The sequence below is a fragment of the Dendrobium catenatum genome, unplaced genomic scaffold (genome assembly GCF_001605985.2).
Source record: "Dendrobium catenatum unplaced genomic scaffold, ASM160598v2 fragScaff_scaffold_993, whole genome shotgun sequence".
In the NCBI taxonomy this organism is placed as follows: Eukaryota; Viridiplantae; Streptophyta; class Magnoliopsida; order Asparagales; family Orchidaceae; genus Dendrobium; species Dendrobium catenatum.
Window position 1 is genome coordinate 1,124,596 of NW_021319455.1, and position 16,061 is coordinate 1,140,656.

The 16,061-nt window shown below is 41.6% G+C and overlaps 1 protein-coding gene across 6 annotated transcripts in view; it reads right to left on the reverse strand.

The window, feature by feature from the left end:
- Nucleotides 1-15,706, reverse strand: part of LOC110100028 (zinc finger CCCH domain-containing protein 15) — a 31,239-nt gene extending 15,533 nt beyond the window's left edge. For 2 of the 6 annotated variants that reach the window (XM_020827393.2, XM_020827394.2), the window contains exon 1: nucleotides 14,540-15,696. In XM_020827393.2, coding sequence (XP_020683052.1) covers nucleotides 14,540-15,418 — 879 coding nt within the window. In that variant the 5' untranslated portion in view covers nucleotides 15,419-15,696. Of the gene's footprint in view, nucleotides 1-14,219; nucleotides 14,325-14,539 lie in introns of those variants that run through there. The other 4 variants (XM_020827396.2, XM_020827395.2, XM_028697749.1 and 1 more) reach the window with 3 other exon arrangements.
- Nucleotides 15,707-16,061: the final 355 nt, after the last annotated feature.

Here is a 16,061-nt window from a genome sequence, read left to right on the forward strand (position 1 = left end):
CCACAAATCAGCCCCTCAAATATGCCCTCTTCAATTAGGAAATATTTTCTAATTAATCTCCTCTAAATCAGCTCCTAAATCAGCCCTCAAATATGCTCTCTTCAATAAGAAAACATCTCCCAATTAATCTCCTTTGATTAAGAATATTTCTAAATAGCTCCTTCTTGATTAGAGAAACTTCTTAATTCCCTCCTAATCAAATCGACCGGTCCATCAAAAAGCTACTCAATGACTCGTAAACTAAATCACCCACCCAGATGCCCAACAAATCATGGATCCTCTCAAAATCCATTAGGATCCCTACTGCTTAGCTCTTGATTCACATGCTTGCCCTATGCTACCATTATACTTGGAGATGAAATGGACAATAGTGAGACAAAACTCAAAGGAAACTCTTTAATACATTAGAGTAGAGCACATGAAATAATTTGAAATGATTATGACAAATACTCAAAATTTGAATGGAGTATTTGAAAGTGCTCATAGAAGTCATAACAAGTGTATAATATTATACATTCATGGAGTCATTTGTAAGAACAATGATTCATTCATGCTCAAGTCACACATTTCATTCTTATAGCTTCAAATATTAGTCTCCACATCGTGTTTTCCATTCGATAATTCAGAACTGACGTCCAGGATTTGCATTTCAACTAGGGATTCATCCTCATAATGTCAGCAATTATGGTTTGTAAAAACGATATTCAACTCGGACCAGGCAGCCCAATTTATCTAATGTTTGTTCCTTTGAGCACACCCTTGCTTGGCGTTCATATTATTTACTAATTATATAGTCAATTTCTAATGTCACAGTTTATAGCAAGGTATCCAATATGCACAAACAATTGGTACTTAGAGAGAAAAGACTATGAAACCACCTTCATAATATATAAAAATGTAAGTACAATAATGGTTGAAGAACTTCCACTCCAAAATAGTCACAAAGAGCGGGTAAAGTTGACCTCAATTTTCCTCATAGCTCTGCTCACTCACCAACTCCTTTATTCGCTTGCAATAAAGAATTTGCACGCTTAATATACTTCTTAAGGCTTAAGAAGTAATAATATCATTCTCTCAATGGCTTTGTCTTCTGTTGATAGGTGTGCTAGAAAGAAATCTATGATGAAAGTCTTCTCAATTGGAGTCTCCAATTTCCTGATTCTAACATAGATAAAGGCCTTTGATATCACTAGGTTCCCTACCCTCAGCCACCAAGCAAGCTTCTCAACTATCATGGCAAGAGAAAACTTCATACAGGTCTTTTAATTCCACTAGGATTCGCCAAGAATAGCCTCATTGCCTGGCTTAGTTTGTACTAAGTGACTAAATAGGGTGGGGACCACTAAATATTTTTTGGACCACTAAAAATTCATGTAGAAGGCTAAGTAAACTGAGGACCACTAAAGATCCTTGGAAGAATCCAAACATTTATTAGACCTATGCAATAGACGCTCCTCTTAAATATATTTGACACATCAATTTGGGTATTTACAATAAATCAATTTGATTCTATAAAGTTGTTCCTAAATAGACTTCCATCCACTCCGAAGCCAAATCCACTCAATCTTCAAGGAATCTGATAGGAAATACTTGAGTTCGCAAGTAACTCTAAGGGAAATACTTGAGTTCACAAGCAAACCTATCACTAATTGGTGAAAACAGCGAAAATACTGCAAAATCTAGGCGGAAAACAGCCCCAAACAATGGATTGCAATAAGAGAATCAAAGCCAAACACAAACGAAGCAAGATACAAGTGATCCTCAATTCGAGAGGAGGATCGCTCTCTCCCAAATCTCTAGACAAAGCAATCTAGAGCAAAAAATCCCAAGAACTCCAAGAGAAAATTCAAATCCTGCATAAACTCCCCCCAAAACAAACCCTCCTATTCATACCATTAATTTCCCAATTCAAACATCTCTCATTCAATTTTTTTCTCTCAAACTAGCCTCCCAAAACCCCCTCTCCCCATTGCTCCAATTGGGCAGCAGCAATAAAGGAGGAACCCCCCCCCCCCTTTTCCGCCTCTTATAAAGATGAGCCGGCCGCTGGGCCGGCTCCTAGGCTAGTTCAGGATGAACTGGCCTATCAATACCACCCTCCCAAAAAATCACCTTGTCCTCAAGGTGAAAACTAGGAAACTGTTGTTTCACCCTCTCGTATGGTTCCCACGTGGCATCATAGTCAGGCAGATTCTTCCACTTGATTAACATTTCTTTAGCTCAATCTTCTTTATGGCGAACTCCCATCGACTTTAAGAGTTCCAGAATCACCTTCAAATCCTCAGTAAGTGTTGTTGGTAACTCTTAGCTGGCTGTATAATCTCCAATGGCTCTTCTCAACTGCGACACGTGGAAAATCAAATGAATAGTCGTTGTGGGTGGTAATTTCAGCCGATATGCTACCGCTCCAATTTTTTCAATATTTCATAAGGTCCAAAGTATCTTGGAGTGAGCTTTTCATTTCTCCTATTGGCAACTGTCTTCTATCGATATGGTCGGAGCTTCAAGAACACCCTCTCTCTTCTTCGAACTAGATGTCCTTCCTATGCCCATCCGCTAGTTTCTTCATAATCTGTTGAGCTCTCAGTAGATATTTCTTCAATTCCTCTAACACTTGATCTCTCTCCTCCAAGTACTAATCCACTAAAGAAACTAGAGTACTGCTATTCCCAAAGTGCACCAAGTGAGGATGGTCCCTTCTGTACATCACCTTGAATGGAGTCATCTGTGAAGCCGAGTGAAGCGAGGTGTTGTACTAGTACTCCGCCCATAATAACCACTTGGCCCACAGCTTTGGTGTCTCCGAGACTCCGACACAAAGCATCTCAAGTTGGTCTCCAAGCTCCTATTGACCACTTCCATTTAACCATCTATCTGTGGGTGGTGGTGCTCCTCTTTAGGACTGCCCTTGTAACCTGAACAACTTCCTCCAAAAATGACTGAGGAACACCTTATCTCGATCTGACACGATTGCCTATGGCACCCCAAACAATCTAACCACCTCTCTGATGAAACCTGAAGCCACTGTCACCACGGTGTAACAATGTCGAAGGGAAATAAAATGAGCATACTTGCTCAATCTATCCACCATCACCGTGAAGCCTTCTGAATGGGGCAGCCCATCTATGAAGTTCGTGGATATCTCCTCCCATACCCGTCCAAGTAACGCCAATGGTTGTAGTAGTCCCCCTGATGACATAGCCAGGTATTTGTTCCTTTGACATATCTCACACCTTGCCACCATCACCTCCACATCTCTATGCATTCCCTTCCAGTAAAGCTCGGCAGCTGACCTCCTGTAGGTCTTCTGCACCCCTGAATGACCCCCAATCGCGCTTCCATGAAATTCCTGGAGTAAGTTTAGGATGCGGATTGAGGTCCTGCGCATCACGAACCTCCCTTGATACAGTAATCTGTGCCCCTCTACTGAGTACCGTGGGTGGCTACCACCTTCTCTAAATAAATCCGTTTTGATCTTCCCCAACTCCTCATCCCTAAAGCTCTCCTCCTTAATGGCCTCCCAATCCAGCATCAAAGGAACAGACACTGCCACTGTCTGTAACTCTCCCATACATCTGGACAAGGCATCTGCTGCCTTGTTCTCCCCTCCTGGTCTGTATTGGATTTCAAAATCATACCCAAACAATTTTGACAGCCACCTCTGATGCTTTTCAGCCACCATATGTTATTCCAATAATTATTTCATGCTCCTTTGATCTATTTAACAATGAAATGTCTACCTAACAGGTAGGGTCGCCACTTCTGGATGGCTAAAACGATAGCCATCAAATCCCAATCATAGACTGATTTCAGCCTGGCTCTGGCTGCCAACACCTGGCTGAAGTAGGCAATGGGTCGCCTATCTTACATGAGTATTGCTCCCAATCCATATCCTGAAGCATCTGTCTCCACTATGAGGGCCTGAGTGAAGTATGGTAGAGCTAAGACGGGTACCGTGATCATAACCTTCTTTAGTTTCTCAAATAATATTGTGGTTGCCTCTCCCCATAGGAATCCATCTTTCTTTAGCTGCTCTGTCAGTGGCCATGCTATAGTACTATACCCTTTGATGAATCTCCTGTAGTATTCCGTCAGCCCTAAGAATCCTCTCAACTCCTTCAGATTCTTAGGTAAGGGCCAACTCAACATAGCCTCCACCTTTGCCTGATCAGCCGCCACCCCTTTCTTGGACACGATATGACCCAAGTACTCCACACTGGTTTGAGCAAATCAACACTTCTTCAGGTTTGACCTCAGCTGATGCTCCTGTAGAACTCTTAATACCAACTTCAAGTGCTTCAAATGCTCCTTAGTTCTGATGTACACCAAGATGTCATAAAAAAACATCAGCACAAACTTCTGAAGATAATGTCCGAACATCCTATTCATCAATGACTGGAAAGTAGCAGGGGTTATTGGTAAGCCCCAAATGGCATAACCAAAAACTCATAATGCCCCTCGTGTGCCTAGAACGTTGTCTTTGAGATGTCTTCCTCCCTCATCCAGATTTGATGATATCCCGACTTCAAATCCAGTTTGGAGAACATCAATGCTCCATACAGTTCATCCAAAATCTCGTCAATCACCGGAATGGGAAATTTATCAGATACAGTCTCCTTATTTAACGTTGTAAAACCCGCAAAAATGTCATTTAAGACTTCGCACGTTTTTCAAAGCGCTGCGATGAGTTTTAAGTGAAAAATTCAAGGTTGACGGATTTCGACGGAATTAATTTTATAAAATTATAAGTAAAATTCTAAGAAATTTGATATATATAACTCATATTTAAATTTGTTTATTTTGGAAGATAAGAATATTTGAAGTTAAGATATACCCAAAGTACCCCTAATGTTTGTTCATGCATGGGTTGTTTAAGTGAGGGCAAATTAGACCTTTTGCCATCTCAAGGGAATTAAAGGGACCGAATCCATTCGGTCCCTCATTTATTCCATTCGGCCGAACCGAACGAAATAGAGAGGAAGAGGCGCGCGGAAGGGAGAGGGCGGACGCACGCAAGGCGACGGGCGGCAGCTTCGGCGACTTCTCCAGCGAGACTCTTGGAAGGAATTTGTAGGAGAAAGCCTAAGGAATACTAAGGTGCATTTTTAAACCTAGAAATCCTTATGTTTACCATAGATTTTTTAGATGAAGAATTTAGGATTTTGTGGAATCATGGAATTTTTCTTTAAGAAATTAAGAGGGAAGATCTAGGGAACGATTTCATACATGAGAATGTGCTTTTGTCTATAGATTTTTAGAGTTTCAAAAATTAGGGTTTTTTCCAAATGTTGATTTTTAGGAAATCTCTTAACAAAGTTTGTTCCTAAGGGTTGTGGGAGTGTTCTAATGATGAAATTTTGACATTTTTCATAAAATAATATTTTTTATAATTTTAGTTTAATTTAAATTCCGAAAATAAAATTTAATTTTAAAATGCTAATTGAGTGGAGGGAATGGTGTGTGCTTAAAAAAGAATTTAGGAATATGACTCTTCTATAAAAAAATAAAATAGGATTTAAAGGGTTTAGATGGGAAGCGTGAACATGAATTAGGGAGGGGTCCTTTATTACCATAGCATAAGGCTTTAGAGAATTTATGTGGGATTAGTAATTTTTACTTGATGCGTGTGTTTCATTTAGGTATTGAAAGGAAGAGTTCGTAAGGATAATTGACAGAGCACATCGTATTGAGGTAGGTAAATGTGGCACTTTTAATTTAGAAGAAAATTTCAATTCTTTCACCATAACATGTTTTATATTGTTGTGAACATTTTTATCATTCTTCCAATCGTACTGCTTTTATATCTTAATATGCTCTAAATGTCATGCACATGTTTTTTTATGGTTGCCTAATCATATGAACTCATTTGGAAATGGATTAGAGACAATTGAGCTTATGCTTAATATCATACATATGTTCTTACTCATATATTATCTTATATTGCAAGTACATCTCTTATGTGATAGCATATAATGCACTTGTTTCTTTCTAATGTGATGAATAAAGAATGTACTTAGCTCTTTTCTTTCCTCATGCTATCATGAAATCATGTAGCACATAAGGAGCCAATTGAGCATATGCATGAATAAGGATCTTTTTATGAATAATTAAAGAATGAATGTATGTGCATGTTGATGCGGAGGTATCTTTGATACATGGGCTCTTTGAGTTTGAGCCAATGGTAAAGGGGCTCTTTTGAGCTAAATGGTCAAGGGGTTCTTTTGAACCAAATGGTAAAGGGTTTGGCCAAACAAAATGTACCTGATCAGTACAAAAGATGCTTCCAAGACGGGTGATTATAAGATATATAGTACATTATATGCATATAAAACATCTTATGATTCATGAAAACAATTCATGTATTGCGTAAAGTGATTAGTTGCAAGCTTAACTAAAAAAAGAGGCTTAATGATTGACCTAGAGGCATACTACTTAATTTTTATGATTTGTTTAATGTTCCTACACAAAGTATTGACATACATGTTATTTCTCTTGCCCTGTTTTCTCTAAGTTTAATTGAAATAGCATTTGCCTATTGAGTTATGACTCACCCATGTTGTGGCAAATTTTCAGGAGATCCTACGAATAGATAATGACAGACCAACCACCGCGCACTTACCGTCGTAGGGAGACGACGGACGGCAAATTCTTTTGAGTTTTGTTATTTTGATTATAGATGGATGTATATATAAAATTTTTGAGAGAGTTAGATTGTTTGGATCCCTTCTTTTGGAAGAAATCTCTATGTACATGTTTCTTTTGATAGATGAATGAAAAATAAAAGTTTTACTTGGATTTACTTTAGTGGCTCTTTCATTATATAGTTGAAGATGTTTAGTTTATGTTAGATGATTTGATGTTATGCTTTGAAAGCTTATTTCATCATGTCCGACCTCTGTTCCCGCCTCGCCTATGCGAGCTTACCGGGCCGGGTCGTGACAAACGCCTTGTAATTCACACAAAACCTCTAGCTCCCATCCTTCTTTTTGACCAGTAATACCGAGCTAGAGAAAGGACTCACACTTGGTCTGATGATCCCAGCCTCAAACATCTCCCTAATCAGCTTCTCAATTTCATCCTTCTGAATCTGCGGGTAGCGGTAGGATCTTACACTAATCAGTGCACCTCCTCCTTTAGAAGAATTGCATGCTCTTGTTCTCTAAGTGGTGGTAACCCTTGAGGTGGTTGGAACAGCTCACTGAACTATTGTATGACTGGTTGCACTACAAGAGGAATGTCTCCTTCTTCCCCTACACTGACCCTCTCCAATCGTTGCAGTTCTATCAAATATCCACCTCCAACCTCCTATTTGGTTCTGATCATGGACTTGAGAGAGACTCCCGCCCTAGACAGTCTGGCATCTCCCTGTATCACCATTCTCCTTCCCCCCCCCCACCAGTTCCATCCTTAGTGCTCCCCAATTTACCTTGGTCTCTCCCCAAGATTTGCAGTCATTTCATCCCCAAAATGACATCCGTACTCCCCAATTTCAAGGAAAGAAAATCCCCCATCACATGTATCCCCTGAATGGTTAACACCACTCCCCTACAAACTCCTCTGCCCATTTCTACCTTTCTCATGCCCATCATCACCCATACTCTCCTGTATCCACTAGTTTCATCCTCAATAGATCAACAATCTGGATGGAGATGAATGGGTTGCCCCACTATCTATCAACACTACCACATCCCTATCAGCTATCTCTCCATTCACATTCATTGTGTGATTCGGAGTGAATCCCACTACTGAGTTTAGGGAGACTTCTGCCACATCCAAATGCAACTTCTCCTCCTCTTCCATCTCTAACCCGCTTCCACCTCCCTCTTTTGCTTCCTCGTTATCACAGACGGTAAGACCGTGAAAAGTTCGGTCCTTATACCTATGCCCTGGCTCTGGATAACCCTGCATCACCCTTAAACATCATCCTTCTTCCCTCCACCACTGGCTTCATCATCAGTGCTCCCCAATTAACCTTGGTATCCCCCAAAGCATGTAGTCATTTCATCCCCAGGATGACATCAGTGCTCCCCAGCTTAAATGGAAGGAAGTCCTCTCTCGCCTATATCCCCTATATGGTCAGAATCACTCCCCGACACACTTCTCTACCTATCTCCACCTTTCAATTCCCCATCATCACTCCATAACACCTTGTATCTACTTTCACCCCTAATTGGCCTATGACCTCGTTGGAGATAAAATTATGGGTAGCTTTACTACCAATTAATACCACCACCTCCTTGTATGTTATTTCTCCTTTCATCTTTATGATGTGATTTGGAGTAAATCTCACCACTGAGTTCAATGAGACCTCCGACATATCTAGATGCAGCTCTTCCTCCTCCTCTACCAATGCCTCCCTTTCAACTCCCTCCTGAGCTTTCTCGTCATCACAGACAGTGAGAACCTGAAGAGTTTGGTCCTTATACATGTGCCCTGAGATCTATCTCCCATCACATCTAAAACACAAGCACTTCGTCCTCTTTTTCTCGAACTCCTTAGTGAGCTTCTTAAAGTTTTCCCCTCCTACAGGCTTCTCCTTTGGGATCTCTTGAGGATCACCCCGTGGCGGCCCCTTGGGTGCCAAAAATGTGGTGGTCATCATGTTCGAGCCTCCTGAATTGCTGCCTCTGGCCTCCCTCTCCAAGTGCTTTTGATCATTCACTAGTTGTGCTATTTGCATGGCCTCTCCCAAATCACAAGGCCTCATCACCCTAATCGCATCCCTGTAATCTGGTTTGAGTCATTTCATAAAATTCCCCTCCAGTACAATCTCAGAAAGCTAGTCCAAAAGGCTAGCTAGGTACTCAAATATCCCCCAGTACTCCACCATTCCCTCCTGTGTTAGAGCAAAAAACTACTCATAAAAGTCTCCTCCCTTGTTGGTTCGAAAATGTTCCAGCAAGCAATCATTGAATTCGCTCCAGCTCTGTATCGACCTTCTCATGTCTCTCCACTGGTACCATGCTAATACCTTACCCTCAAAACACAGGCCAGTTGCCGTCAATCTCTCCTCCTCTATCAACCCATTGACGACATAATAACCCTCCACCTTATAGATCCACTAATGTGCATCCTCTCTCAAATATAGGCATTTTCAACTTCCTTACCCTCGGATCTCCTCCGTTTCCTTTGATTCCTCCATAATTTTTCCTTCCTTAAGTGAGTGGTCTCCCCAAGTATCTCAATCCTCCCTTCCACGCTTATACATGAACCCTTCTTCAAGTTCTCCCTTCCTCCCTTCAAAATCAATAACTTTTCAGTCATAATCAACCTCCCTTCTTTCAAAACCAGCACCTATTCGCTCATACCCAACATGTTCACGCCTCTCCACATATCTTCTACCTATCTCCTTCCTATGAATAAGCACTTGAAGAGATCTTCTTTCTTCTCCTTCCAGGATCTCCACATCATGATCATCCCTACGATTATCAAAATTTATATTTCCTCCTACTAGAGGTGCCAATATTTGACAAGACCCAAAAACACGACTAGAACCCGCCCCAAAAATTCTAGGTTACGGTCAACCCGTTTGTCAAACGGGTACGGTTCAGGTTCCAAATTTTGACACGTTTGAAAATTTTGGTTGGGTTCAGGTCAACCCATTAACCGGAAGTTGTCCCGGATCTGAGCTGATTCCCCCGCCTCAATTAGTCTACATGAGGTTAAGTTTTGAACGAGTCAATAAAAAACTTATTCGCCTCCTTCAACGACGTTCCTTCCTGTCGGGTCAGAAGTCACGACAGCTTGCCGTTCTTTTGTTGGATCGGAATAAAAATCAGAAGTAACGACAATGATGGGAAGGTCCGGACTCCGAAGGGAGCTCGCTCGTTGCGAAGGTTACCATTTTCTCCCATTCGCGTGCTTCATGGCATTCTTGCACCGAAGACTTCTTTGTCTCCATGGACGACGTTCCTTCATGTCAGGTCAGAAGCCACAACAGCTAAGAACGTTGGATCAGAATCGAAAGTAACGACGATGACGAGAGGGTCCTTAAGGAGCTTGTTCGTTTGAAAGGTAGACATTTTCTCCCATTCGTGCGCTTCTTGCACCAAATACTTCTTTGTCTCCTTCGACAACATTCCTTCTTGGCTTCATCTCTGGTCAGAAGTCATGATAACTCCTCATTCTTTTGTTTCATATGAAGTAACGACGATGACGGGAGGGAGCTCGATTGTTGCAAAGGTAAACATTTTGATGAGGACATCAGAGATCTACGGCTACGATCGTGCCTATTTATTTTGATCTATTTTATGTATTTGATTTGTTATTATTCTTTTTTCTTTTCTACCCTCACTTGAGAGCTTTATCTTATGTATGCCCAAGGGGCAATAGTGTCTTTATTATTTCCCTTCATGTATTTGGCTATTTAAAGCTCCCCTCTTCTTCTTGGAGGGTTAATGGATGAATTATAAGAAAATTCATGCACATGTGTTCTTTGGAGAGTTGTGAGAGTTCTAGAATAGAGCTTTGGAGAAATCCCTAGGGAGGGAAATCGGATCACCCACAAACCTTGGAGACGGCCGAGTTTGTGATTCTTCTTCTTTTACCTTTCTTTCGTTCCTTTTCCTTTCCCTTCCTCCTTCCCCATTAATCCACCAACATCCCCATCCAATCCCCAACCTCCTAGCCGCCGAATTCCCAACCATAATCCACCTTGTCGCTGGCCAACTCGCACCACCAAACCATTCAACCCACAAACCCTCCAAACCCTATTCCAAACCGCCGGCCACCACTTTGCTTTCCCCTCCCTCATCAATTACCATTACACCTTTCCTAAATTAGCTCTACATATTTTAGGTAACTCAAATAATTACAAATTCAAATATATTTGAATTTGAAATTATTACCTAAAATATAAATCCTATTTTAGAAAAGTTTCCAAATGTCTTCCTAATTGAATTTTAATTAAACTGGAATGAGATATTTCTTCCCAAATTTAATTCCTTAAATCAAGAAGGCATTAAATGCTTCCATAAACTCCCCCGTACCCCTTCTTCAAAATTGGTTCCTAAAGCTCCACTTTCCTTATTTAACTCCATCTATCTTTGGAAGAAGTTAGAATTTTGAAATAATTCAAATTTTAATCTCAAATCCTTCCTAATTCATTAATCATATTTTTGGAAATGCCATTAAATAAATCAATTAATCCAAATCTGAATTAATTGAGCAATTAATGTCTTAACTCCAAATACATTGAACCTAGACACCCTTTCTTCTCTATCTCACCTGGCCGAAATTACCATGTCCCCACCAATTAAATTCCTTCCAAAAGGAAGTCTCACTCCTTTGGAAAATAATCCCAAATTTCCCCCCTCTCTCCTATCACCCTCTCTCCCCAATTTAATTTGGGATCTAATTGACTTGCCACCTAAGCAATCAAATCTATCCCAAGGCTACTCCTGCTGTCGTTCACTAATTACCCCCACCTTATTCCTTATTTCCTGCATCCAGAGATCCGGAAATCTGAAGTTCTCTGATACGCCATAGGGTTTCACCAATTCGATTTTGCCCTAATTTCTCTCAAATGAGCATGAGAGGAACAAAACAAGATCAAAAGCAAAGATTTTCCACGGTAAAATCCTTAGAGTTGTGCACTTTGATGATTTTCGGATTAGGGCACAAACCCTCCAAAACTTTGAAGAAAAACTCTCAAAATTAGAGCACAATCATAAAAAAGAGAAGGGAATCCATTTAGTATTGAAAGGGAAGCAAGTTCAACACAAAAGAAAGATACAATTTGTCCACTTCGAGAAGGACAAGGTCTCCCACTACAAACCCTAGAAAAACAAGAGAAGGAAACTAAGAGGCTAAGAGAAAGCTCCAAATGCATAACCCTAGAAATCCCCTCTCAATCCCTACTTAAAGCAAGCAAAAGACCCAACCAAACCCACTAGTGGGCTGCCCAAACTGAACCGCCCAGCTCAGGCTAGACCTGAGCCAAACCGGTCCAGAAATGGACCGGTTCAGCTCAAGCCGAACAGCCCCGTCCCGCTCCGCGTCCCTGCTTCGGCGGATCGAACGGGCGCGTCGGTGCGGCGCCTGTTCCGGCTGTTTCCGCGCGCCGCGGGGTAGCCCGCCCTTCCTCTGCCGGTCGGCGTCGGCAGTGGCCCGCATCATTCTCCCAGTCAAGTTCAGACTTCTGAACAAGTCCTGTGAGCTGTCCAAGGGTTTCGCATCTTTACAAGCTGCTGTCAATGTCGTTACAACAGCTGTCCAGCATTCCAAGATTGGATAGTTTGATGTCCAGAATTTTCTGGACATAGAAGTGTGCTGTCCACAGGTTCCTGCAGCCACCAACTACTGTCTTGCACCCTGGGAGGTTTGAAATTGTTGTTCAAAAGCCTCCATCAGCCTATAACAGCTGCCCAAGGTTTATACAAGCATTGGAGATTGCTGTCCAAAATTTCCCCAGGTGTCAAAGTTGCTGTCCAGCATTTGTAACCATCTCCTATTGTTGTTCCACTGGTTTTAAAATCAGATTGATGTCCAAAGACATCGAGAAGAATCAAAGGTTGTTGTCTACTTCCTCTCAAGCACATAAACACCACACTGGAGCCTTGTTTGTCGTGTTTATTTGGGTGAACTTTCCTCCTACTCTTTTATCTTTTAGTCACTCTCAATTGTAGTTATTAATTGACTCATGAAAAGTTGTGTTGACTCTTCCGTTAAAGCCTAGTATTTATTAGGAGTTGTGTGAGAGATCTTGCATAGCACTATTCTTATTGTTAGATTAGGGATTTCTTGTTGAAAGTTGAAACCCATTTCGTTTGCAATGTCAAGAGTAATTGATTGTTATGTGGTTTTTACTTTTTGCAAGTGACTTGGCCTAAGCTTTTGTTATCACTCTTGTATTTTATTTCATTGTCTAAATCAACATCAAGCTTTAGTTAAATTGCTCTTAATCATCAAGCGTGCAAAATCCTAATATAAATCGTCTTGGTCATTATGTTCTACATCACATTTTCTCCCATTCGCACACTTATCACACCGAGGTTTTGTGTCAGGTTGAGTCCAGGTTGAAATTTCTGACCCGTCTACAAAAACGGAAAGGTTCGGGTCGTGTCAGACAGTAGCAGATCAATATTGGGTCCAATCCGAACCCGACCCACAACCCAATTTTGATGTCCTTGCCTCCTACCAGCACCCTTGCCATTGATGCTGTCGTTGGCGTGTAAAGTTCCAACACCTTCTTCATCATCTCTTCTAGGTTTGATAACTTATCTTCCATTGAAGAAATTTTGTCCTCCACCGACACTTTGATTTGGCTCATCCCTCCTTCAAGAAGTTCTTCCAAAGCATCAATCTTCTTGGCCGCCATAGGTACCCAGATCTTGATCACCAAATAAAAAATAGTAAATCTGCCATTCCAACATCAAAGTTTAGAAGTTTGGACGATAAAATGCAGCAAAAGTCAGCAAGGGTAACCCTCCAATTCAATCCGGATACTGCTCTGATACCAATTTGATAGGAAACACTTGTTGAAATCAAAATAAACATGATTGAATTTGAATTTCAGCAAGGTGCAAAACCAAGAATAAGAAAAGCGTAGTGGAAACACAAGCAAGAAATAATTATATTGATAGAAGATGGAAGAAAACACACAAGATACAATAGATCTTAAATCGAAGAGGAAGATTCGTCTCTCCCAAATCTATAGACGTCGCTAGAGCCGAAAAACAACGAACATACAATAATAAAGGAAATCTCTAAACAACCCCTCATTTGAATTTTCCCTCCTAAACAACTTTAATTACTTCCTCATTGAGGGCTGTTGGACCCCACGGCTTGGGACTCGAGTCGACTCGAGTCGATCCCGTATGGACCGGCTGGAGCAGTCCAGTGACCGGTCTAACAGATTTATGTCTTATATTTGAGGATATTACCTATCATCTTCAAAAAAAATGACACTAGCTCTTTAATCAAGGCTAAAAAATAAGGAATAATAAAAGATACAAACATCCCATTAAACCTGATTATTTTCAACTTACGTCTAAGGGTAAAGTAGAAAAGCTAATGATCAAAAAGTGCTCATTCGGTCAGGAACATTTGGTAGAGACTTCATCTGATAATACTGTCGTGTTTTTCTATACAACAACAACAACAACATCAAGCCTTTATCCCACTACGTGGGGTCGGCTACATGAATCCTTTTTCTCCATTGTGTCCTATTAAAAGCCAAATTCTCGTTTAAATCTAATAAATAAAGGTCATTCCTAATACCATCATTTCGTGTTTTTCTATGAGATAAATTAATTGCTATTCTCTCAAAGATGAGCAAACGGTTTCCCAAGTGTGTTTCCTATGATGGTAAAATTGTGGAGAAGCTGCACATATAGCATGAAAAAAACCATTACCAACTGAGGCCAAAAGCAACTTAACCCAAATGCCAATCGAAAGACACTATGAGCCCTTTCTAGTGACATTCATTCAGGAAAAAAACTAATTATCCCCAAACTATACCATGCTGCCTTATCAATAAAGCATCACAAGGATTCATGCTCAACAAAAGAAAATGAAGAATCCAAAATAACCAGCATACCTTCAAGGCACAGTGTTCACAGAAGTAGTGCTTGCACTTGGTCACAACCGGATCGTCGAAAGGTCTCCTACATATAGAACAAGCAAACGGCAAGTCATGATCATCTTCATCATCACTCCCACCATCACCATCCTCACCACCGCCTCCCATGGCCAACCTTCTCTTCCTGGCCTTCTCTCTCTCATCCCAATCCTTCTCCATCTGCCACCCAGACTTATAATCGCCTCGATCATGCATAAACTTACACGCATCCCCAAAACCGCAATAACCAGTCTCCTTATAGTCCTTACAGATGTCCGGCTGGTAGTCGAATCTTGCCGAGACCCGGATGTGCTCCGACGCGCGGAGTGGACCGTGCGCACCGCCTGCCTTCTCGCCGGCAACTGTCTGTTCGCGGCGGAACCCAGCCTTGTAATCGGTGTAACCGTGAATGCCACGATAGACTTTCTCGTTACTGACCTCTGACCCGGATTTCCCCTTGAGAGACTCCTCCGCCCGCTTGAGGACTCGCTCGCGGATCGCGCGCGCGTCACGATCGAACTCTGTCTCGGTCTGAAGAGAGGCAGTGGCGCGGCTGTCATTCTGAACCTGGATCAGCTTGGAGGACTCGAAGTGAAAGAGGCCGGCCTCGCTCTTGGGTTCGATTTCGCCATCATCTTTACCGGATGGCTTTGAGGAGGAAGTTGCGGTTGAGAAGTGGAGTGCCTTATCTGAAGCTAGGGTTTTATTGGGTCTTTGAGAGGGGAGGGAGGTTTGGGGTTCTTGGTCACCGTTTTCATCTTCTCCTTCGGTGGATTCAGTGGCCGTTCTCTTCCGGATGTTCTTGTTCCTTGAAGGTTTCTTAAAGAAACTGCAGACGTCGCCACTCTGATCGGCCATTTCCAATTCCAAAATCGAAGCCCTCGGTGGGGAATCAAGGAACCGCTAACCAGCGGATTGAGCTTCAGCGGAGGTCAATGATAAGTCACAGTTTCGACCTAGACTAGGTGAAACGCAGCCAATTTGGCGGAGAGGAACGTTTGCAGACCAAAGGAGATCGAATTAAACCCTAAACCCTAGTATCGCTGGAGAGATCGGAATTGGATCATACGGGCACCAAATTAAGAAGGTTTTTTTTACAATACTTTGACTTTGATGGGATTGTTAAATCCCCGTACATTCCAAGCAGCAATAGGAGGCATGGACATGATTATTTGTAAAGTTTGACCTTCTTGGCCGTCTTAGTTTTGGACTTTCCTTTTTTGGATGGCGATTTAGACTGAATAGAGACCTTGGTAGAGGTAGAAGAAGTAGCAGGAGAGCCTTTAAAATTTATCTGTTTTGCTGAGATGTTCCCTTCCATATTTTGGGAGGAAGAGAATTCCTCTTCACAAATGTGATTACCATCAGGATTCCCAACCCGAGTCACCTCATCAATAGGTTCCTCCACAGGAAGAGAGCCAAAGCTATTAGCAAGAATAACCATAGGCGATAACAAATTGGCATGGTTACTATGGAATGTAAAAGATGAGGAAGCAGCTTG